This window comes from Dermacentor silvarum, chromosome 3 (assembly GCF_013339745.2).
Source record: "Dermacentor silvarum isolate Dsil-2018 chromosome 3, BIME_Dsil_1.4, whole genome shotgun sequence".
In the NCBI taxonomy this organism is placed as follows: Eukaryota; Metazoa; Arthropoda; class Arachnida; order Ixodida; family Ixodidae; genus Dermacentor; species Dermacentor silvarum.
In genome coordinates, this window is record NC_051156.1 from 118,453,735 (window position 1) to 118,474,854 (window position 21,120).

At 43.9% G+C, this 21,120-nt stretch overlaps 1 protein-coding gene across 1 annotated transcript in view; it reads left to right on the plus strand.

The window, feature by feature from the left end:
- Positions 1–1,764: 1,764 nt before the first annotated feature.
- LOC119445744 (monocarboxylate transporter 5) overlaps positions 1,765–21,120 on the plus strand; it is a 33,608-nt gene continuing 14,252 nt past the window's right edge. The window contains exons 1-2 of the mRNA XM_037710030.2: positions 1,765–1,840; positions 19,468–19,737. Of these exons, the coding sequence (XP_037565958.1) occupies positions 19,566–19,737 (172 nt within the window). The 5' untranslated portion in view covers positions 1,765–1,840; positions 19,468–19,565. The remainder of the gene's footprint in view (positions 1,841–19,467; positions 19,738–21,120) is intronic.

The following is a 21,120-nucleotide window of genomic DNA, read 5'->3' on the forward strand; positions in this document are numbered from 1 at the left end:
ATCCCCCGAAGTGGGTAGGAGCCATGTGCTGAGGACATCATCATCATCATCATCATCATCATCATCATCATTAGCTGGAAGGAGTGAGGTGGGAAATGAGAGAACACCGCTAGAAGAATAGAAGGAAGAAGCCCGCTAGGAGACTGGGCGAAGACAACAACTACCTTAAATGTGTTTAAAAATTTAGTCCCTACAACGTTACAAAAAATTAATTTGCTCTAGGTTCCTGGACACTGCGGTTTATACATAAACGAAATGGCAGATTTATTAGCCACAACATCTTTAAATGGACCTGTGCTTCATATTTTACCAGATACAGCTTACATCACAGCTTCGAGATTCAGAACGTTTGCCTACGAAATGACTTAAGCAAACTATCGCTCATCCCATCTACAGACTTTCAGCATCTCGATTTTGGCTGGAATAATCAATGGTGTCCTTCTCGGCAGTTAGAAGTTACATTCTCCAAATTACGATGTCGCATCCCGGAATTGAATTTCTATTTACATTAAGCTGGTTTGACGATGTCCCCTCTGTGCCAAAATTGTAAGGAAATTTAAGCAATAGACCACTACTTTTTATCATGACGACGTTATTTAAACCAGAGAAAGATATTACTCGAAGCTCCACTCTGCTAAATTAGATTAAGATTAAATACACCAGTATTATTATCACTTGGTGCCTCCATCCTCGGCTATTGTCACAGAGACGTTTGTTGCGTAGTGTTTGAATTTTTAACTGAAACAAGAACGTTAACCTGTTAATTATTGTAACTTTATTCTACCTATCAGATCAGTATGCACTTCACAAAAATTTGTTTCTCCAAATTTGGCAGTAACATTGTATTTTCTCTGACCTTGATAGTAACCTCATTTTTCACCCTTCAGTTAGTCTGACAGCTTGTTGGCACACTGTTCTAGTTATACCAAATTTTCATTGTTTTTGCTTTTGCCTTCTTTTACTTTGCGTTTCTCATTTCCAAAAAGAATTTTTTTAGCTACCTACTGCCGCCCGATTCTTGGCCTATCCCCCTCAGTGGGTGCGAGCCATGATAAAGGATCATCATCATCATCATCATCATCATCATGAACAACAACAACAAGGCGGTGAACCAATGGCGTTGAGCTCGAAGAGTTGAGTAGGAGGAGGACACCAGTGGCCCTGCACCAGTCCGGCTTGATCCTCCACGCCCAGCGGCTGTGCACCGTGGTCGCCAGCAAAGGCTTGGTCCAAGGACAACGGCCCAGTCCTATGCTACGGGGATAGCCTCGCCCTCGCCGATGACATCGCTGGACAAGCCAGGCCGATTCTATGGAAACAACTCTCATCAGAGAAGCCAGCATTCCACCGGGCCATGCGCAAGAAGCACATCGAAGCAGACATGTAAGCGCCACATTGCACGTGACTTATTAGGATGTTTCAAGAAGAAGATACCGAACTCAGTGTAACGATTCTTGCGTTTGTGTATAGATTTGACGTGAACTTATCGCCGTGGTACATCATAAATGTGTTTTGCGTGATTTTGTCCTGATTCATGTCTCATGCACCGATAACCGTGACACCGACTATCTTGCTTAAAATTGGCAGCGCGCCCTCACAAGCTTGAAGATAACTACACATTTTGTTGTTGAAAAATAACGGCTTGTCGCTGCATGTGCACCTCTTTCGGTGATAGCACAGAATACCTTATCGGTCCCCTGAAAGCAACAATAGCATTGTCTGCGACAAGGATATCTTAGGTAAAATGGCGTAGCGATGAGTAAACTCCATGTGATGTCCCCACAATACAACGGAGCATTCCAGTTTCTTTCCCTGAAGCTCGTCGCTCAACATAGCAAAGGTACGCTTTTCTTTCTTCGTCTTGCCGAAGATAGAGAAGTTGAGTTACAACCTCTGACCGCTTCGCGATTACAATATACGGATAGACCCCACACGTTAGCACTCTCTGTAACAAGTCTCAAGCTTTGCATTCAAATCTAGTTCCAGAAGAAACAAAGACTGCAGTCATTTCTTTGACTCGCTGCTGCAATTCGGCGCGAGAAGAGATGTTTGGCACGTTCTGAACCCGACGTCAACCGTCCAGTAACAAATTCCTAATCATCGAGCATGCAGGTGGCCCAAACGCTTAATTACCAATTAACAGTTTTGTATAATTATTATGAATATCCTGGTTGCTTCTACGTTCCACATCCCCGTTCGGCTAGATATATAATTAGCAGGTGACTTGCTCCAACAGTAGTCTTGTTTTTTTTACATCATGATTGAAATGTAATGCGGCCATGTAATGCGTAGGATGGATTACTGGTGGACCGTTAGAGTTACAGAATGGATACCAAGAGAAGAGAAGCGCAATCAAGGACGGCGGAAAACTAGGTGGGGTGATGAAGTTGGGAAATTTGCAGGCGCAAGTAGGAATCAGCTAGCGCAAGACAGGGGTAATTGCCGATCACAGGGAGAGGCCTTCGTCCTGCAGTGGACATAATATATGCTGCTGATGATGATGAGTATTTGCATATAATATCGATCTTTCACAGTATCGATTATTCCTACGATATTCAGAAAATTATAGGTGCACGTGTACGGCTTCTATTTCTTAATGTATGCTGTACACCTAGAGTAAGTTTATCCGACGTACGTCTAACGAATCTTATTGGTTATGTACAGTGTGCCCTAATGACAAAAATCCAAAATTGCCCAGGCACTTCACATGCAGTTCTGGCAAATTTCAAAGATAACATGCATTGTAGCCGTATCCACGATGGACCGCAGTTGTCATGTGTCATTGTAGACGCCGAATCCACATATACACAAGAGCAGACTTGTAGGTTAGGAATTAAAAATAAATAATTGTTGATAATTATGAAATGTGTCATTTCTTCTGCCATAGTCATAGAGAATTATACTTCGTCCTCTTCTCTGCCCTGTTCTTTCTTCTCGTTCACGAAGTCTGTCTTCCTCCTTTTCTGATCCTTACACAGCCCCCCCCCCCCCCCCCCCCCCCTTGAGCGTCAAGCCTCCTGAGTTGATAAGGCACCACGTTGTCAATTGATGCGTTCTCAGTCGTGTTTTGTGCTCCACTGTACCAAACTGTTTTCAAGACTCCTTGTTGGCTGGCTCTTCAGCACAATATAAGGAACCGTGAAAGTAGCTTTTGAGCCTTTCAAACCTTTCGAACCAGGATAAAATCTCCTACTTTGTTGTCAGGTACCTTTGTGGAGTGAGCACGGTCGTTGTTACGCTTCATGGCGACCTTAAATTTCTCGTTCTCTTCTACTGATTTCTTGTGTTCTTGGAGGTTTAGCACGTTTGCAAGACAAAGGAGGTGATCAGCCGGAAACCACTTCGATTTCCCATGGTAAGCAAAATATGAACTGCATCCCGAAGCGGTTGCATGAGAGTTGTTATGGTGATTAACAGCCGCTTCAAGAGCACACTTCCAACCACCTTGACATTTTGGATACAGTGTGATAAACATCTATATATCTCTTATCGCTCTCTCGGTCAACCCGTTGGGTTCAGGATGATATGGTGCAGCAAGCAAAGTTCAAAGTTGTACCAAGCAAAGCAAAGTTCTATATATCGTTGTTCAGTCCATTGTTTCAAACGCTCGCTTCTGAAAGCAGGACCATCGTCAGTCACAATCAATTTGATATTTTTGAACTTTCACGACTGAGTAGCGATATGACGCTGTTGGCATCTTCTTTTCCCGCCCTACATGCCACCATTCTCGTGCATTCGTCGATGGTCAAAAGAAATGCTTGTGTAGGTCTCACTCCCTCCCCTTTTTTCTTGAGCTCAGGGTGCACAGCTTCAAAATGCTTGCTTGAATACCTTGTTAGGATCATTGCGCTCCTGCGAGGTTTGAATTTTGCATAGCTGATTTGGCATTGGTGACAAGTTCTGATATATTCGGATATATCCTGCTTCATTGTGCGCCAGAAGAATCTTTGTTGATGTTTACCAGTATGTCCTCCAGAAACCGTCGTGGCCACCAGAATCTGGGGAGTCGTGGTAAAGCTGCAAGATTATTGCGACGCTCGTGTTAGGAATGAGCAGTTTACCATTCTTGATAGCCATATCTGCCGTGCCATCCCCAAAAAGTTGGTTCACATACCTCTCGGCATTCGGAGTTATCAGTAGCCTTGACATTGCGTCGGTGTCAGGCCGCTTCTCCCCTTACCTGTGAGCAACGTCGAACGCGCATTGCTGTATTTCGCTGAGCACCTGGCGAGTCTTCCTTTCGGTTCTGAAAGGCTTAGTAAATAGGTCAAGGCTTGATCGTTCGTGAATAATTGGAAGTGTCTTCCTTCAAGGTACGTTTTGAAGTACCTAAGTGCCAGGACTACAGCTAGGGCTTCTTTTTTAGTAGTCGGGTAGTTTGTCTCTGCATTGAATGTGTACGAGTAGTACCCAATGCCTTTAGGTCGTCTTTTGGCGGTCTCGTTCTCGTCCCTTTGGTATAGTACCGTGCCTGTCCCGTAATGTGATGCGTCAGTGTTTAGTTCTAACGGCTTTGTGAAATCTGGAATAGTGAGCACTGGGTCAGATGATATTATTCTGACGAGTTCCTTATATGTTTTCTCGCACTCCTACGTCCGCACAAATGGAGCATCCTTTTACGTTAGCAATGTAAGGGACTTCGTCTTTAAAGCGTAGTCTATGATAAATGCTCTGAAATGTCCTGCCAGGCCCAAGAACACGCGGAGCAAGTTTACATCATATGGTTTGGTCTGCTGAGATATGGGCTTGACAGATTCTTCTTTTGTGCTCTTTGTATGTCAACGAAGAATCTCCCTAAGAAAACCACAGAATTCTTGATGAATTCGCTTTTCTTCATGTTGATCTTCAGTCCAGCTTCACATAGTGCATTTAACACCTTGGACAAGTGAGAGCAGTGTTCTCCTTGTGTTTTCGAGCAAACAATGATGTCATCTACTTAGACGTTGCAGAAGTTACCTGTGAAATCATGAAGCACGTCGTTCATCATTCTTTGGAACCATGCTCCGGAATTCTTCCACCCGAATGGTAAAGACATTGAAAGGAGTGACAAAAGCTGTGAAGGGCTTGAACTCTTCCTGGAGTGGAACTGCCAGTATTCCTTGCAAAGATCGATGCGGGAAAACCAGGAAGAGCCTCCTGTTCTGTCGATTATGTCATCGAATCTTGGCATTGAATAAGGAAATAAATCCGTGCAACGGTTCACGAGCCTGTAGTCAGTAGACATTCTAAATGTCCCGTCGTCTTTGGGCACTATAGTAATAGGCGACGCAAACGAAGATGTAGAAGGCGGAATAATCCCAGCGTCGAGCAAACCATGCAATTCATGCTTCAGCCATTTGTTTTGTTCGTAGGACACGCCGTATGGTTTCTTCTGGGCAACAGTAGTGTCACTAAGTTTGAAAGGCACCATGGGGACCTTTGCCACTGGTGGATACCGTCCAAAGCATATTATTTCTGGATACTTGTTCGGCACCTCTTCGCTTGCAGCTACCAACTCCATCAGCGGTATGTCTTGTTTCAACCGAGGGCTCCACTTCTACATCGTCGCGCCACGATATATTTATTTTCATCCTCTTCATCTCAGGATGAGCCAAGAGAAAACAGTGTGTGGCTTCCTGTACAATGAGTGCCTCGACATCCATCTTCGTGCCTTGATATCCAACGCTTACCCTAGCCCATCTATGAAGTATTCGAGAACTGCCATCATAGCTGCGCACGCTAACAGCCTTGCCTATGAATGTCTTTTCCGGAGAAATCAGTTGGGCGCTGACAATACTGACCGACGCCCCGGTGTCAACTAAGACTGCAGTTGGCCTTCCGGTGACGGTCATTCGGGCATAAATCAAACCTTCGGCTGGCTTTTCCAAATGAACTATTTCTTTCGGTGCTGCCGGGTAGAATAGAGCGCCCGGATTTTCCGTGTTGCTTTGCTCGTGATTATCATTCAAGGCTGATTCTTGTACTGGGGTGTGGCCACAAGAACCGTTGCAGTAAGAGCACCTCGGGTCACACGTTATGCTTGTAGCGGAGGATTGGCGATTGGTGTTACTTGTCAGGTGGTAGGGTGAACACATTGCTGCAAATATTCTTCAGGGAATGCAACAGTTGCTCTAGTGCCGCGTGTGGTCTAGGAAAAACTTCGCGCTGAGACATCTTCGTCATCCCATGAATTATTAGCGCGACTACAGATGATTCAGATAGGTTCGGATCGGCAAGTTGCAAGAGTCGTCGTTTTTCAAAGTAGGAGCAGATAGCTGTTCCTTCTCGATGCTCGAAAAAAATAGCCTTGACCCAACATTCAACAGAATTCTGGTCAAATGCACGAACGAAACAGTTTTTCCACTCGACCCATGGCTCCGATACATGATTTGGTACCCTTAAATCGAACCCCTTCCTAGTGTTTCCAGTGAGAAATGACGCGTATTGTTGATGCGATCGCAGACATCATTCCACTTATTCTGCGACCATGCATATTCAAAAAACTGAAGCCAGATCGAGGGTCTCGATTGCGTATCGTCAAAAAATTCAGGAACAACCACTGCTCGCGTGGCATGCCTTGGGGAGTTGCACGCTGACGTTAAAACCTTCAACAGCTGTTCACTTTGTTGCGTTTGCTGCTCCTGCATACGCAAAAGGTGTTGCACAACTAAGCTAACTCCTTGCTCCTTGCTTGCCACTGCGTCGTAGCTACTTGATCTGGGGACCCACTGTTCAAACTCGGTCGCCTGGATCTCAACTCTGACTGAACCCTTGGAGCCCATTTCTTCAAGGGTGATGTTAGCCTTGTGAGCTAAGAACGTCAAGAAGTCCGGTGTGCTGACCTGTTCTGGAAGGTGGATGGCAACGTCTCCGTCTTCCTGGTATGTCTTGGCGAGTAGATGACCGTCTTTGCGTCGGGTGATCGTGAACAACAACCACAAAGTGTGCGACTGCGCCAAAATGTAATGTCCTCTTTGATGATGATGATGATGATGATGATGATAATCCTTTATCATGGCTCGCACCCACTTTGGGGGATAGGTAAAGAATCGGGCGGCAGTAGGTAGCTAAATGTTCCGTTTATTCTGCCGTAGTCATAGAAAATTATACTTCGTCCTCTTCACTGCCCTGTTCTTCTTCTCGTTCACGAAGTCCGTCTTCCTCCTTTTATGATCGTTACAAATTAATTACATAATTTGGTTGTTTCATAATTGATCGATAACCGTTTTTTACTAGGCAATGCTAAGTTAAACTAACTACGTTTTTCTGTACCCAGTTACATAAAACCAGTCGGTTTATCGATGAGACAAATTGTAATAGGCGACGCAGCGTTGAGAATTTCAATTTGGCCATAACTGTAATGAAAAGACTGTGGTCGTGCAGCGCAGCAACCTCGCGGATGCGCATGTTCAGACAGACAAAACCGGACGTTCAGTATTTCTTTCATCTTCCCGCTCCACCAGCTGTTTGGCCACGAATGGCGCTCCTATGGCGTCACGTTGATGGCCGCACCAGACGATCTTAAGCGAAAAACTCTTCGGGACGATTCCTTCAATGTAAATCGGACGTACCGGGAGGTGAAGGAAACACTAAAGGATGATGGTAGAAGTTATAGTCATGAGCATAACTCAGCCAAAATGACAATGACTCAGCGAAAAATATCAACACTCAAAAACTGATGGAATGTCTTCGGATGTGGTACTAAGTGCAGGAAAAGGCTAAAGGTTGATGGTCGAAGTCATTGTCATGAGCATGACTAAGGCTTTCGCCTTAATGTCTCATAGGCATAGCTAAAGGGACTCCTGAGCACTTATGACATAAATGTCATGACATGCGTGTCATGTAGGTCATGAAACAGCCGCCTACGTCTTGGTGCTATGTAAGTAACTTGGTAACTATTGGTTAACTTGGTAGGCTGCCGGCACATTGCTTCACATAACATCGATTCCCACAGGGCATGGGATCTACCGGCTTTTTTTTTCATTGCATTTGATAAATTAAGCCAGGTATGCCACAAAACGTGGCCGCAAGCAACCCTGGGCGTCGCACCAGCTGCATTGTTGAAATCGCAATCACGTGAAATGTGCCCTCTAAAAATCGCATTGCGACGCGTGCGACTGCGCCGATTTTCGTCGCTCCAGTCCCAGCAAGTGAAACAGCCTTTAGAAATTGTGTCTAAGAGACGCTACGCGTTAAAAACAAACCGACCGAAGCCGCGGCTCTGTAGCTGGCTTGAAGCGCACCGCAATAAATTAAAGCCGGCTGCAGAACAGCGGCTTCCGTAGGCTTGTTTTTAACGCGTAGCGTCTCTTCGACACCATTTCTAGCGCGTTCATTTTTCATTTACTAAAGGGAAAACCACTTCAATGTGTATATTAAATAGGTGAACGTTGCGGGTCACGGTTATGTGCATATATTTTGCTGCAAATAGGCGGAGGGTTCTTTGCGATCCATATTGTTGACGTGTATGACCCCATGCCAACAGTGCTAGTAGCTTGGTTGGTTGGTTTTGGCCGCGCGGTTGAATCAGATTTGGCCGGGCGGTTTAAATAAGTGACAGGCAGACAAAGTCTGTCGTGTTTAGGTAGCCCAAGAAAGACTATATTCTTTAGCAACATTATTAATATTGTCCGACGGCAGGATTCGAACACCAGAAATCTGGAAGAGAAGCCCGATGTTGAAACCATTAAACAACGAACGAACGGCTCGACACGCGACATAAACCACCCTTATGAATTTATCACGGGAAAGCCAGTGCATTCAGACGCTTGGTGCTTTTCGATTTGGCCACCTCGCCAAGCTGAACTGTTGTAATTAGTAGCGAATGTGCCTGTTTGCATGGTTAGCATGATCACCAGGTTACTTCACACCCTGTCATTTTGCACCAAGTAAAAAGTAAGAACAGCATTTAAAGAGAAAGCTGCCTTGGCATGGTTACGTGCACGAAAGTGATGCGACCAAGTTCCCAATATTTTATGGGTCAAAATATGAAGTGTTTCATTTAACCCATTAGGGACCACCGTACTTTTAAAAGTACACTAGCATTTTTATTTGTGAATAATTTAAGAAACAATATGCTCTGTTCCTTAGTAAGGCATTTTGCTAAGAAGAATCCTGCCAAGACGACCTCGTTGTAGATTTTTCTCAGCTGCCGGATGTATTTGATTTAATCATCGCCAAAGTCGTAGAAGTGCTGAACATAGCCGGTGCTGCCGTACATGCACCTTCTTTATACTTTAGAAAGGATATCATATGCTTCACGAACCTGAGGCTTGTGTGGAAGTTTTAGAAAAGAATGATGTAAACGATGAATGCATGACGTTACACGTACATTACATATTTATAGCGTCGCAAGAAAATGAATGTAGGTGTATTTTGTAAAGTACACTGTGCCTACGTGTATTATAGAGAGGTGTGCTTGTTCTCGAAGCCCACACGATGGCTTTTTTACCATTATTTTTTGCTGACTATGTTTTTAATACATTTTGCTGACTAGAAACACTTCAGAGACCATCGCAGGTAAAAAATATATTAGGGATTACATCAAGATTGCTATAATTCCTCCTAGTTCCTTTTTTGCTGCCGAGAAAGATGACGACGCTCTCATCTTCACAGTCAATAAAATAGCGAGCCGTGTTGCGTTAAATTTAGATGAATAAAAAGCCATTTGGATATCATATGAACATTATTTAAAGCGGCAGATAATTTATGCAGGATTTAGTTATAAATTGGAAAATATGTGGGAGGAAACAGAAAACAACATATAGATATATCTATATTAGTCTGCCAATTGAGATGAGTTATGCAATTGAAAGTAGAGCAGCCCGCATTGAGGAACGAGACGTAGATCCCATCTCTTGAAAGGTTCGAAAATTCTAACGAAATAGTTGCCGACCAAATCATATATCAGGACCGAAATGCAAGAACCGACTGTTATTGGAGGAGATGCCACCAGTCTTTGAATGTTTCAACTACCACTCAACCAAATGGGGACTGAATGCTTTAGTGCTTGAAAACCTGCCTTCATCGTAAAATATCACGCGTAGATCTGCATCAATAATATATTTTCATCGCGCGCGCCTCTGAAAGCAACACCAATGTCCTTCCCCGCGAAATTAGGCTACACATTTGAATAGTAAAAACACCTCCCAGCAAACAATATTTCTTTTGCTACCAGAAGCTTATGAGGCTTACGCAAAGTTTTTTTTTACTCTTTGCCGCTGCAAGCCTTTTTATTTTTTGAAGCTCCAAAATATAGCATTTACCATTTGGTAATCTACATCAGGTATTGCTCCCATAAAGGCTTGCGTGCTTTATAAAGTACACTATCGTAGCATTTCAAAGAATAAGGCGGCACTCATGAAACTGTCACAATGTATTTACAGTGTGAAAATATCAACTCACACAATAAATCTGCAAAATGTAACGGGTAGATTTTTGTTGGTCCTTAATGGGTTAGGAAAACAGTGGCTGCTACCTTGCGGTAAGCCCACAATGTGGCACTAAAAAAGGTATATGTAGTAATAGCCGACATCAACGCTGTGTTATGACGCCCTGACGGCTAGCGACTGCCACTGCACACGTGACTATTTTCGCTTTATTGTGCTACAGAATCGAACTACTAGAGTGACACATTTCGATCGAGAGGCAAAGTAATTTTTTTTTTCGCAGTGATGTCAGAACGACCTCACACCTGCCGTCGTGGCATAGCGGCTTTGTCACTGCGCTGCTAAACCCGAAGGCGCGCAATCAAATCCTGGTCGCACCAGCCGTATTTCGATGCAGGCCAAAAGGAACAACCCCCGTGAATCGTGCACTCGGTGCCGGTTAAAAACCCATGCGGGTCAAAATTATTCCGGTTGCTACGTGCCTTATAATCATATTGTGGTTTGGGGACTGCAGAACCCAAGTAATAATTTAGAAAGTTTAGGCAACATAACAAAAGTGCTCCCCGGGCAAAGTTAAGACTGGCTGCGGATCAATTAAGCAACAGTCATATACATTGAAGTTTGCACCGCGATTCTTCGCTGCTGGTGATCTCAGCTAGTTCCATCCGAATATATCGCCTCCACTGTCGTTAATTAATAACAGATATTGAGCCAGTGCCACATTTTTTGACACTCACACAATTATAAGCCTTTGATCAAGTGTACCCCGCCATATGATATTAGTGCTATATATATATATATATATATATATATATATATATATTTCTACTGCTACCTATTCTTCACGCCAATTCATGTTTTATGGTATCGCAAAGTATGCAAAATCACCAAAGCATCGCAACAAAACTGCTAAAGTGCGGCATTCACGTCTCGCTGCGACGAGTTGCTTTGTTTAGAATGATGCAATCGCATTTTTGCAGTGCGACTAAAACACAGAACGGCAGCAAAATTGAAATGGTTTGTGGCAAACGGATAGTGTGACATTCACATATCGCGTGCATGGCCCCTGCATTCACTAATCTTAGTACAGCACAAGGACTACATTGCGGACCTCATTGCTTAACTGATTGGTGAATTTAGACCACTTTAATACATTTTCGGCCTTCACATACAACTTGTACTACGTTGATATTATACATCTTTCTCGGTATGTTCACTAAATCGTCATATATGGCCGACATTTCTGTAGTTCCCCCCATACATCGTGGAAGTGTTTGTCTGCATACACGTGTTCGCACACGTTCAGAAGTTCCAGTGAAGGCTTATTATTGCGAAGACCTAATTTTGACATGGGAAGATTTTTTGGTTCCCTGATACGCGTGACAGACCATTCAGGTGGCTTCATCGGCCCGAAAAAGTTTTCACCAATCACGAAGGGCTCCTGGCGGCAAATGAGAATGTTCAGAATGGAATAGTGTTCTTTGTTACGACACCCATTACTCTGCCATTAATGAAACTACGGCATCGCAAGTGAGCTCTGTAGGCATCATATGTTAGCATGGACTTTCAGTGTAGTCCTTGAGAAATGCACCGATGACTGCGTGGTATAAACGTACAATCTCCATCATGCTGCCTCAATTGTAAAGTTTGGATTGGTAGTACGGCTGCTGTTAAAGACACATCCCCACATTGCTTCTTTCTTCGTGACGCCTGGATTCAAGAATTGAAGCTATCATCGCACCGGCTTTACAACTGTTGTTACGACTGTTGTGGTGGCCACGCGCATGTTTCAGCACAGCACTCGCGTTCTTTGGACTGCATAGCAAAGTCGGCCCTCTTAATTTTTTTTTTTTTTGGGGGGGGGGGGGAGGGTTGCATTAGACTTATAACGGAAAGACAGCATTAATAAACGGATGTAACTGCATGGCGCAGGTTAACACTGCACAAGTCTCGTAAAACGAGTGAAGTGCACCGAAAGAAAACGTCACAACTTCTGCAGTATTCACTGAATAAATCGTTATTTGCGGGGATGTAACCAGCCATTTATTAAATTAATTACTTCAAGGTGCGTGTCTAACACACTGAATTGGAGCTGGTCAGGGCTCAGAGGTGGAACAGATTGGATAGTAGCGGTAGCCGTATGGCCACCAACGGAGGTTAAGGAATGCTTGAAGCGGTCACTAGCTTACCAACGGCAGCCTTTGTCCGTTACTGCTCTTCTCATCCGCAATGTCGTTCTTGCGCACCACAGCTGGCGACCCAGATGTGACTGCCGAGACTGCAACAGCGCAAACCAACGTCAGTGTCTATTGGTGTCTTGCATAATAATTTATCTACAGTTAACTGTCCTGGCGCACTACCGCATGCAACTCCGTTAAACACATTGTGGCACATAGTGGTGACAAACATCGCAGAACTTGCGGGAGTCGTGGGATCCCAACTAAGGCGGTATTAGTAAATGATTGAGCAGCCATAATTCATCAATTACAACGTGGAAGTTATAGCAAATCTTTTAAATAAGAATTTTGTTCCTGATAACGGCACAATTACTGATGTCGACCGGCGTGAACACTGTATAGCAAGAAATAGAACTTCTCCATATTTCAGAGGTTTAAACAATGTATTCGCTGAAACACCACTTATCCGGCGCAGGGACGACTATTCGCTGTAATCAAGTTGTGCTCAAGGGCTGCGTCATCAATGACAAGATATGTAAAGTAAATTCATTAAGTTCTTGGGTCACACATGCCAACACCACGATCAGATTAAGAGGCACGCCGTAGTTGGGGACTCCGTGTTTTAGTTTCGACACCCTGTGGTTCTTCAACGCGCGCCGAATGCACGGAACACAGGTCATTTGGCATATCGCCTCATTCGAAACGCGGCCACTGCGCTTGGAATATGATCCCGCGGCCTCTTGGTTAGCAGGGCAAAGCCACAGGTACTAAGTCAGCATTGAGGGCGTCTATGTCGGTGCTCCGCGTGATTGTTCCTGTTATATCTCGCAACATTTGTCATCCCTTGCTTATTCAGCGGGCTGCGTTCGGTGTGAAAGCAAATTACGTCGTGCGGCTGTAGTTATGATGTACTGTGTTCAGGCAACGCCGGTTCACCCACGGGTTGGTGCAAGAATACAGCCTTGCCTCCTTTCTCTCTTCTCCGTTATCCGTTTCATCCCTTCCTTCGTATCGTTCATTTCTATGTTTGTCCCCTCCTTTCTGAAGAGCAGGCAGGTGTTGTGCCCCTTCTGATGGCAGTTGCCAGCCTTGCTCCTCGCTTTCTCTTTCCTATGTATATGTTTACATATCAAATAATAATAATAATAATAATAATAATAATAATAATAATAATAATAATAATAATAATAATAATAATAATAATAATCACTGCATTTTACAAGGAATAACGCATAATTTGGCGGTGGTTCACTGCATTCTAGTTGTTATTGTTCGCACACTTTCCTTTGCTTTGCACGCTTTCCTTTGTCCAAAGGCCTGTAAGCAGAGGGGTTACACCTTGGAAAAAAACATATCTTCATTAATACATCGCACTTGGTCACAAGAAAATCGATTCCACTTTGTTACAGATAATTCGAGCAGAAAAGGAATTATCATGCTATTCGTGCTATTCCGGTTCCCCAATTTTAAGGTCATGATCGGTTCCTTTAGATATATAGTGGGGTAGTTTATGGTAAGTGTCTCTGTTAATTGCAGTTTCGTTATTCTATATTTGGAATAACAACTTCAAATGCTGTTTTCTTCGGCGAGAGGAGAGCGCTTCCCATTCTAGCTTCGCCTTTTATTTCAGTGCAGCTCTCCCCTCGCTTGTACCATCCCATAACGAGCCTTGCCGCTCTATTCTATATTCTCTCGATTTGGTCTGTAATTTCCTGGTGAGAGTCCTAAACACAACACGCATACTCCAAGGTTCGACGAACAAATGAAATATAAGCAGTGTTTTTTAGGGTTGAGAGTGAGACTTTCAGATTTCAGTTGAATAAACTTTGCGCTCTGAAAGCTTTTGCAACGACATTATTCACATGCGCATTCCAGGAACAATCACTCTAAAACGTTACACCGAAATATTTATACATACTGGTTGATAGCATCAATACTAAAAAAATAGGTTTCTATTTTTTTCTTGATTTTCGTGAAGTACACATCAACAAACTTTTTTTTGCCTTTACTTACGTTTTCCACTTCTCACATCATGAGACAATTTTAGTAAGGTCAGTCTGCAAATCAATAGAATCCTGTTCATTTGTTATTCTTCTGTACACGACACAGTCGTCGGCAAACAAACGAAAACATGAAGATATCCCGGCCGGAATGTCGTTAATATAAACTAAAGATAATAGCAGCCCTAAAATGGACCCCTGAGGAACACCCGATGTGACCTCGACCCAAGGGGAAGTAGTACGGTTCAGTGCAACACAATGTTCACGCTTCGACAAGTAATTGGCCATCTAATTGAGCACTTTCTGATCAAAATTTGCCCTATGAAGCAGGAATGGGTGGCAAACACTGTCGAACGTCTTTCTAAAATCTAAAAAGAGCGCAGTCTATTTGCCCGTTATCATCCACCTCAGATACTATGTCATGGTAGAACTCGATCAATTGTGTTGTGCAGGACCGTCCCACGTGAAAACCATATTGATTATGAGTTAACGTCTTATGTTAACAGTCTATGTTATATGTTTGTATAAAATATGCTCTAATATTTTACAGTAGATGGATGGTAAAGAAATCTGCCTATAATTGTTTACGTCGTATTTTTTAACCACCCTTAGGAACGGGAACTACATGGACCATTTTCCAGTCATGGGGCAACACTCCAGTAGAAAGAGATTTGGTATATAGTAGATAAAGGTCGAATGCGATTGGCCAGGGGCAGTATTTCAATATGCGGGGAGAAATATTGTCTGGACCAGGGACCTTGCTTTCATCAATACTTTTTAACAATGATTAGATACCATTCACACTGAGTTAGACCGCTGGCATTAACGGCTCAGCCCTCACACGTATTTTCTCGAAGCTTTTTATGGGTTCTATTCATAAAACTCGCAAAGAACTTTGCCATTCCTGCAACAAACGCCGGCGGACATCGAAACAACGATGAAAGTGAGCCCACGGCTGCTACTGCAGTAAAATATTGCGAAGTGGCTCCGATAAGCCAAGGTGCCTCTCATATTATACTGTGATGCGTTGTGGCCCTAACCCTCACGAGTTTGGTTATCCTAGTGGGGGCAGTGGCGAAGATTCAGACGTGCGAGCGCTTTTTTGGCCACCCCTCGTGCATTCTATCGACGTTCGTATATAACCGCTAATACGCTCTTCGGTTGGCCTGTCTCAGTGCCTTTGATATGCCCTTTAGCGAACTGCATATGCACGCACATATAATGTATACATTTATTGTTTAAATTCACACAGAGGTGTGCCCACTCGCGCTGCTTTGTCTGCCGTAATTGCGTGAATTCGCTGAGTCGTGCTCATTGATCTTTGCTGAGTCATGGGCTGTTCGTGTAAGGAAAAGCTTTTTTTTTCCTCTGCTCTATCGCGTACGTAAGCGTAAGGTGAGGACATGGTCTGACGTCACTATAATGACTAAGGCCGCCGTCTGGGACGGCGTAACGGAAAAGACGCAGTGACGAACAAGTACAACTAACTCAGTTGTGATAATTTAACTGATATGGCAAAATAAAACGGTGGAGTCGTTTGCTACGTTGACATCTTTACCTTGTAAAGTTTCACGTGCGCACTTACAGTAAGCGTTCCTGAGAAAGTGGATTTTACCTCTGAGTTTAGTAGTCTCTCCTTACATGCTTCGATCTCGGCAAGAATCAGCGCTACGGAGACATCTGCACCGGCTTGCAGCCGTAGTTTGTATTCACCACAGCTACACTCGCATGGCATGCGGATTTTACAGGTACTACAATCACTCGACAATCTAAGCTCTTCCATTTTTCGTCCAACAGTAATGTTTAGAAGCCGGCAGTGTAAGCCTCTAATTACAATTTGTCTTAATAGGAAATGTAAAAGCGCCAATATTTGCCCATTATTTTTGGTCTAGATGAAAGATATGAATGTTTAGCCTCGCGCATCTTGTTGAGTGTAATTTTTTTTCGAATGAACTCCAAAGGATCGCGAGCAAGGTCACCTTTATAAATTAAAGATGAATGTGAATCTTTTATTTCTTCTGAGAATGATACCTTGATAATTTTATTCTAGGCTTTCTAGATAACAGGGGTGCGAAAATCTCATTATTAATGCAAAAATATGTCGGGCGACGCCTTATAACGAAAACAGGGGGTGCTAGGAGGGTGAAAGTTTTACTGACACGAAATAAATATGTCATGATCAGATATATTCTACTGTTGCCCGATATTTATAATAAGTCAGCGGTACTAAACGAAGAACGTTTATCAGACAAAGGAGTGTCGCGGCACCTCCTTGTTCACCCACCACCTTCTCACCGCGTGATCGGTGATGGCAGCTTTCGCACGAACCAGTTTTAGCGCGCCGCTGGTATCAATGCTAGGCGCTAAACTCATTCAGCAGAAAACGTCGTTCCAAACAGGATGTCAATTTTTTACTGCAAGAATGCTGTGAGCTCGAAATTTGGTTTGCCCTGTTCCTCTGTCAATTCTGTCACGCTAACTACGACTGCTGTCGGCATGGATGACAAACAATGAATATTTTTTCGTCGTTAGGCAACCTCATCATCCCCAGCATCTTCATATCCACAGCGTGGCCAACAAAATAAAACGACACTACAACTGGCTCGACTTGGATTCGAAACCATGCCAGCAATGTAATATGCATTTGTGAGACGAGCGCGCTAAGCGCACAGATATCGCCCAACAACGGGTGCTAAGCAATTCGGGCAAGATTTCTGAGTCACATACAGACTCTGGGAGCAGTGGCATATGGGCATGTATTTCGGTGGTCATAACGAGCAATACTGCAGTGGATGTAGATTACGTTATGTGCATCACGTAAAAAGTGGTCATAACAAGATGAATGTATGTTGGCGAGCGATTCTGCAATGTCATGTTCATATAACCACCATTCAGCGGAACAAAGATGCCTACATGACAGCGATCATGTTAAGCCTCAAACATGGCTGATACCCACGATAAATAATGTGTCGAGAATAAGCTGCTTAGTTGAAAACAACGTCGGAAGCACTGACAACGTCAATCGCAACCACGACGACAGAGCGACGACAGCACGTGGTTTACACAATAAGTCCCATTGCTCATAGACTCCAAGTGCTTATAGTAGGTACTACAAATTTAAAGAAAAAATTAAATTGCTCAAATCTTGTAGGTGACAATGCGCCATTTTGTTCGTGACATCAGTTGCAGAAGCTCCGCTTCGGAGCCTATTCGAAAGTTCCAGGTGGAAGAATCAAAACAAGTCATCGTGCCTTAAAAGCATGAAGCTTTTAAGACAACAGCTGCATCCTCCCCTGCTGCGTAAATATTGACTTACACAAAAACTGAATGCAAAAAATGGTGTAAGAAGACTTGAAATTTGTTAGCCATATTAGGTACCACGCTGCAGTCACGTCAAATCATGTAGGTGCTTCGAGGTTGTCCTACTGCACAACGCAAACAAATAAATGGGACTTTCACCAAAGCCAAACCAAAATAATCAAGTAGTAGTAGTAGGAAGATTATCCAAATAAACTATGTTTAAATGCTAAAATATTCAACTGCCGAAAAAAAAGAGTAGCATGAGAATTTGGTCAAGCAATTGTAAAGAAGTGTACTTCTAAATTTGTGTTTTACCTCAGTAAATATAACCAGCTTAGACAAAGGGGATCCCACAATTCTGAAGTCTGTCCATCTACGTAGTTGGATTTTCGCAACCTTCAATACATTGTCATACAGAATGAAGGTTGCGCACATCACAAAAAATGAAAAGTCAGAACTTATCTATATAACACGCCCCATTCTGGATTATCACAATATAATTACCGTTCAAAGGTAATGATACATTTTATAGCTTTTTATTGTTGCTTTGAATATTTATTTTCTGCACAACCCATCCCTCCACCTTAAAGAACCGTTCTAACCACAGGGGTCTCTTCCAGTTCAGCGTAATGGGCGAACACAATTAATTGTTAAATATGCAGTAATATGCAGTAATACTCGTCTTCACTGCAGGAGAATGCTGCTGTCGCAGTAAATGAGGTCAGATCCGAAGAAATAGCTGCAGTGCGCTGTGCTTTTTTTATGGCGATAGCAATAAAATTGACACTTCAGACGCATTACTGCCATCGCCGTGAGGTTCCGTATGAAGTCCACGGGTGATTGTCGTCGCGCGGCGTATGCTGTATGAGCGAGTGAAAGCGTGCGCGCGGGTTAGCAGGCAATCGCGGCTCAGTCTCCTGCACGCAAGCGAACGAAGCGGGACGGAAGTGCCCCGTCTCCAAGTCGCGTGCAAGGTTACGGAGGGAGGGTATGAATAGGCGGGTGCTGAGTTCGTTTTACTCGCTGCCTGGGAGCGACCGTGCGCGCTCGCCAGGAAGGAAGCCTCCGGGGTTAGGGGAGGGAGAGCGGAGGCCACGTATTACGCTGCGCACTGCCGCCCAAGCGGCTGTATCCTGAAAGCCATCTGCGGCCGAGGCAGAGACCTTCCTCCCTGAGCTGTGTTTTCGCGGCTTAGTTCGGCGCTGATGCTAGCGGCGGGACGAAGGTCAATTCGGTCGCTGCTGCTGCCGCCTTTACTCAACACAGCGTTTTGACAGCGAGTTTTCGCTGCCATCGAATGCAATGCGTTCATGTTTCATGGGGCACGCGTGACACCATGCTTGTCAATTTAGCTAGTATGTATGTGTTTGCAAGTTTCATAATCATTAGCCTGTATTGAGGATGGAACTTGTAAGCATAATCATACGTTTACAAGTTTATACGGCCGATAAAACTACTATCCTTACTTCCTATAGCTAAATGTGCACTAATTGGCTATTGCAATCGACGCTTCATGTTTCGGACGAAACTGCGACTTTTTTTTAGTATTCGAGGCTGTAGAAGCTTGATAAATGCTTAAGTTACTATACCAGACACTAACATAGTAAATAAATTATTTTGCAGTTCCATGTTCTGCTGTTCCCGTGAAAATCTGACGTGAGACGTTTCACCCGCCGCTTCTACCACGACATCGTTCAGGTCCAGGGTGTCGAAAAACAGCCATGGATCGTTGCTGGATGGTGCCGGTTGCAATGGCTGCATCTGCATTCCTGATATGCATGCCCTGGACATGGTTCGGGGTCCTCCTCGTATTTTTCGTGGAAAAGTTTGGTATAACGAGGGAGACGGCTTCATGGCCAAAAAGCATCGCCACTATGCTAAGCCAGCTTTCAGGTACTTATGCAGCTGTGCTAAAGTTGTTGCATCCTCTTACAGTGTGATCGCCGCTTTGTTACATTAATTCATGAGTCGTTCTTACTGTCTGAGATCACTGTCACTGTCTACAGCATAGTCTCGATAGAGATGTACCACACTTTTTAAATTGACAACCTAGTTTGGCAGAACCTCCAATCACTGAAATAATTCATGTTCGGCTTCGTGATCAAGCCTCACGGACTCACCATTATTTGGGAAACTCTATTCACTCACTTGAACTTAGACACACCAAGATTAGGTGATACCTGGACGACTTGTACTGATCAAAATTAGACCCCGCCGGTCTAAGTTATGCTTCAACCGGCAAAAACAAGACTCGGGCAAGATTATTCAGACTTCAAGACTCAGGAACTGCTCACTCGGCACCTTTTTAGGTCACAGAGCTGGACTAGCTGGCTTGACTCGTCATTATGACGCTGAAAAAACGAAAGCACACATGAAACAGAAACACACAGCTCTCACTTTCTTTTCAGCTTTTGTTGTCGCTTTTTATTAGCGCAACAAATATGGAATATCACTCGGGTAAACTAAGATTCACAGACCCGCCAATTCAATATTCGGGATTCGTGAGCGCAGGCTCAATGCGAGTCAGTAATATAAGACTCACTGCAGAAATCTGAATTGCACATGTAACTTAGACGGGCTTGCAAAATTATGGGATCAAATATACTCAGACTCGTACAATAGCGTACTCGCTGAAAATCTTGACCTAAGGCCTACTTCGGTCCGGTTAAATCTCAGCTAGGTTCAGTCCGACTAGGGCGTACAGGTCAGTCGCGGTTTAAGCCAATCCTGTGTGAGTTTGGAGACATTACCCGTATAGGGAAAGAGCTTTATTTTATTGTAACGAGATCTTACTCGAAGCAGTAAGTTACATTCTTGCTAGGCGCCTTATGTACGGCCCCAAACACGCTTATGTAGAGCACGGGGCTGGTGACCTACGATATACATTTACGGTGTCAGCCTTTTGTCCCTCGTTCGAGCCATTTTGCTTTGGTTTCGCGTTGGTAAATGAGCTTGCTGGTGCTAGAAGGGTTTCTTGCCCTGCAATTGGCTTTCACTGCTTCCTTGTATCAACGATTCCACCTGATGACAGGCTAGCATCGGCAGTCGAGAAGAAACGGACAAACCGCGTGCCTTATTAAGGCGAATTTTCCTAGTCTACACTGACGACATCTTGGCTGGGTCGACCGCTAAGTTTGCCGGTCGCAGGTCGGACGCTCACAAATGACTTCTCGTCACTCATAAAACAGTAACCCCGGCGCCCCAGTACAGCAGCCCTGTGCTCTAAAAAGTAGGCCGCAATGTTTTTCTCTCTTTCATACATGGTATTTATTGAGG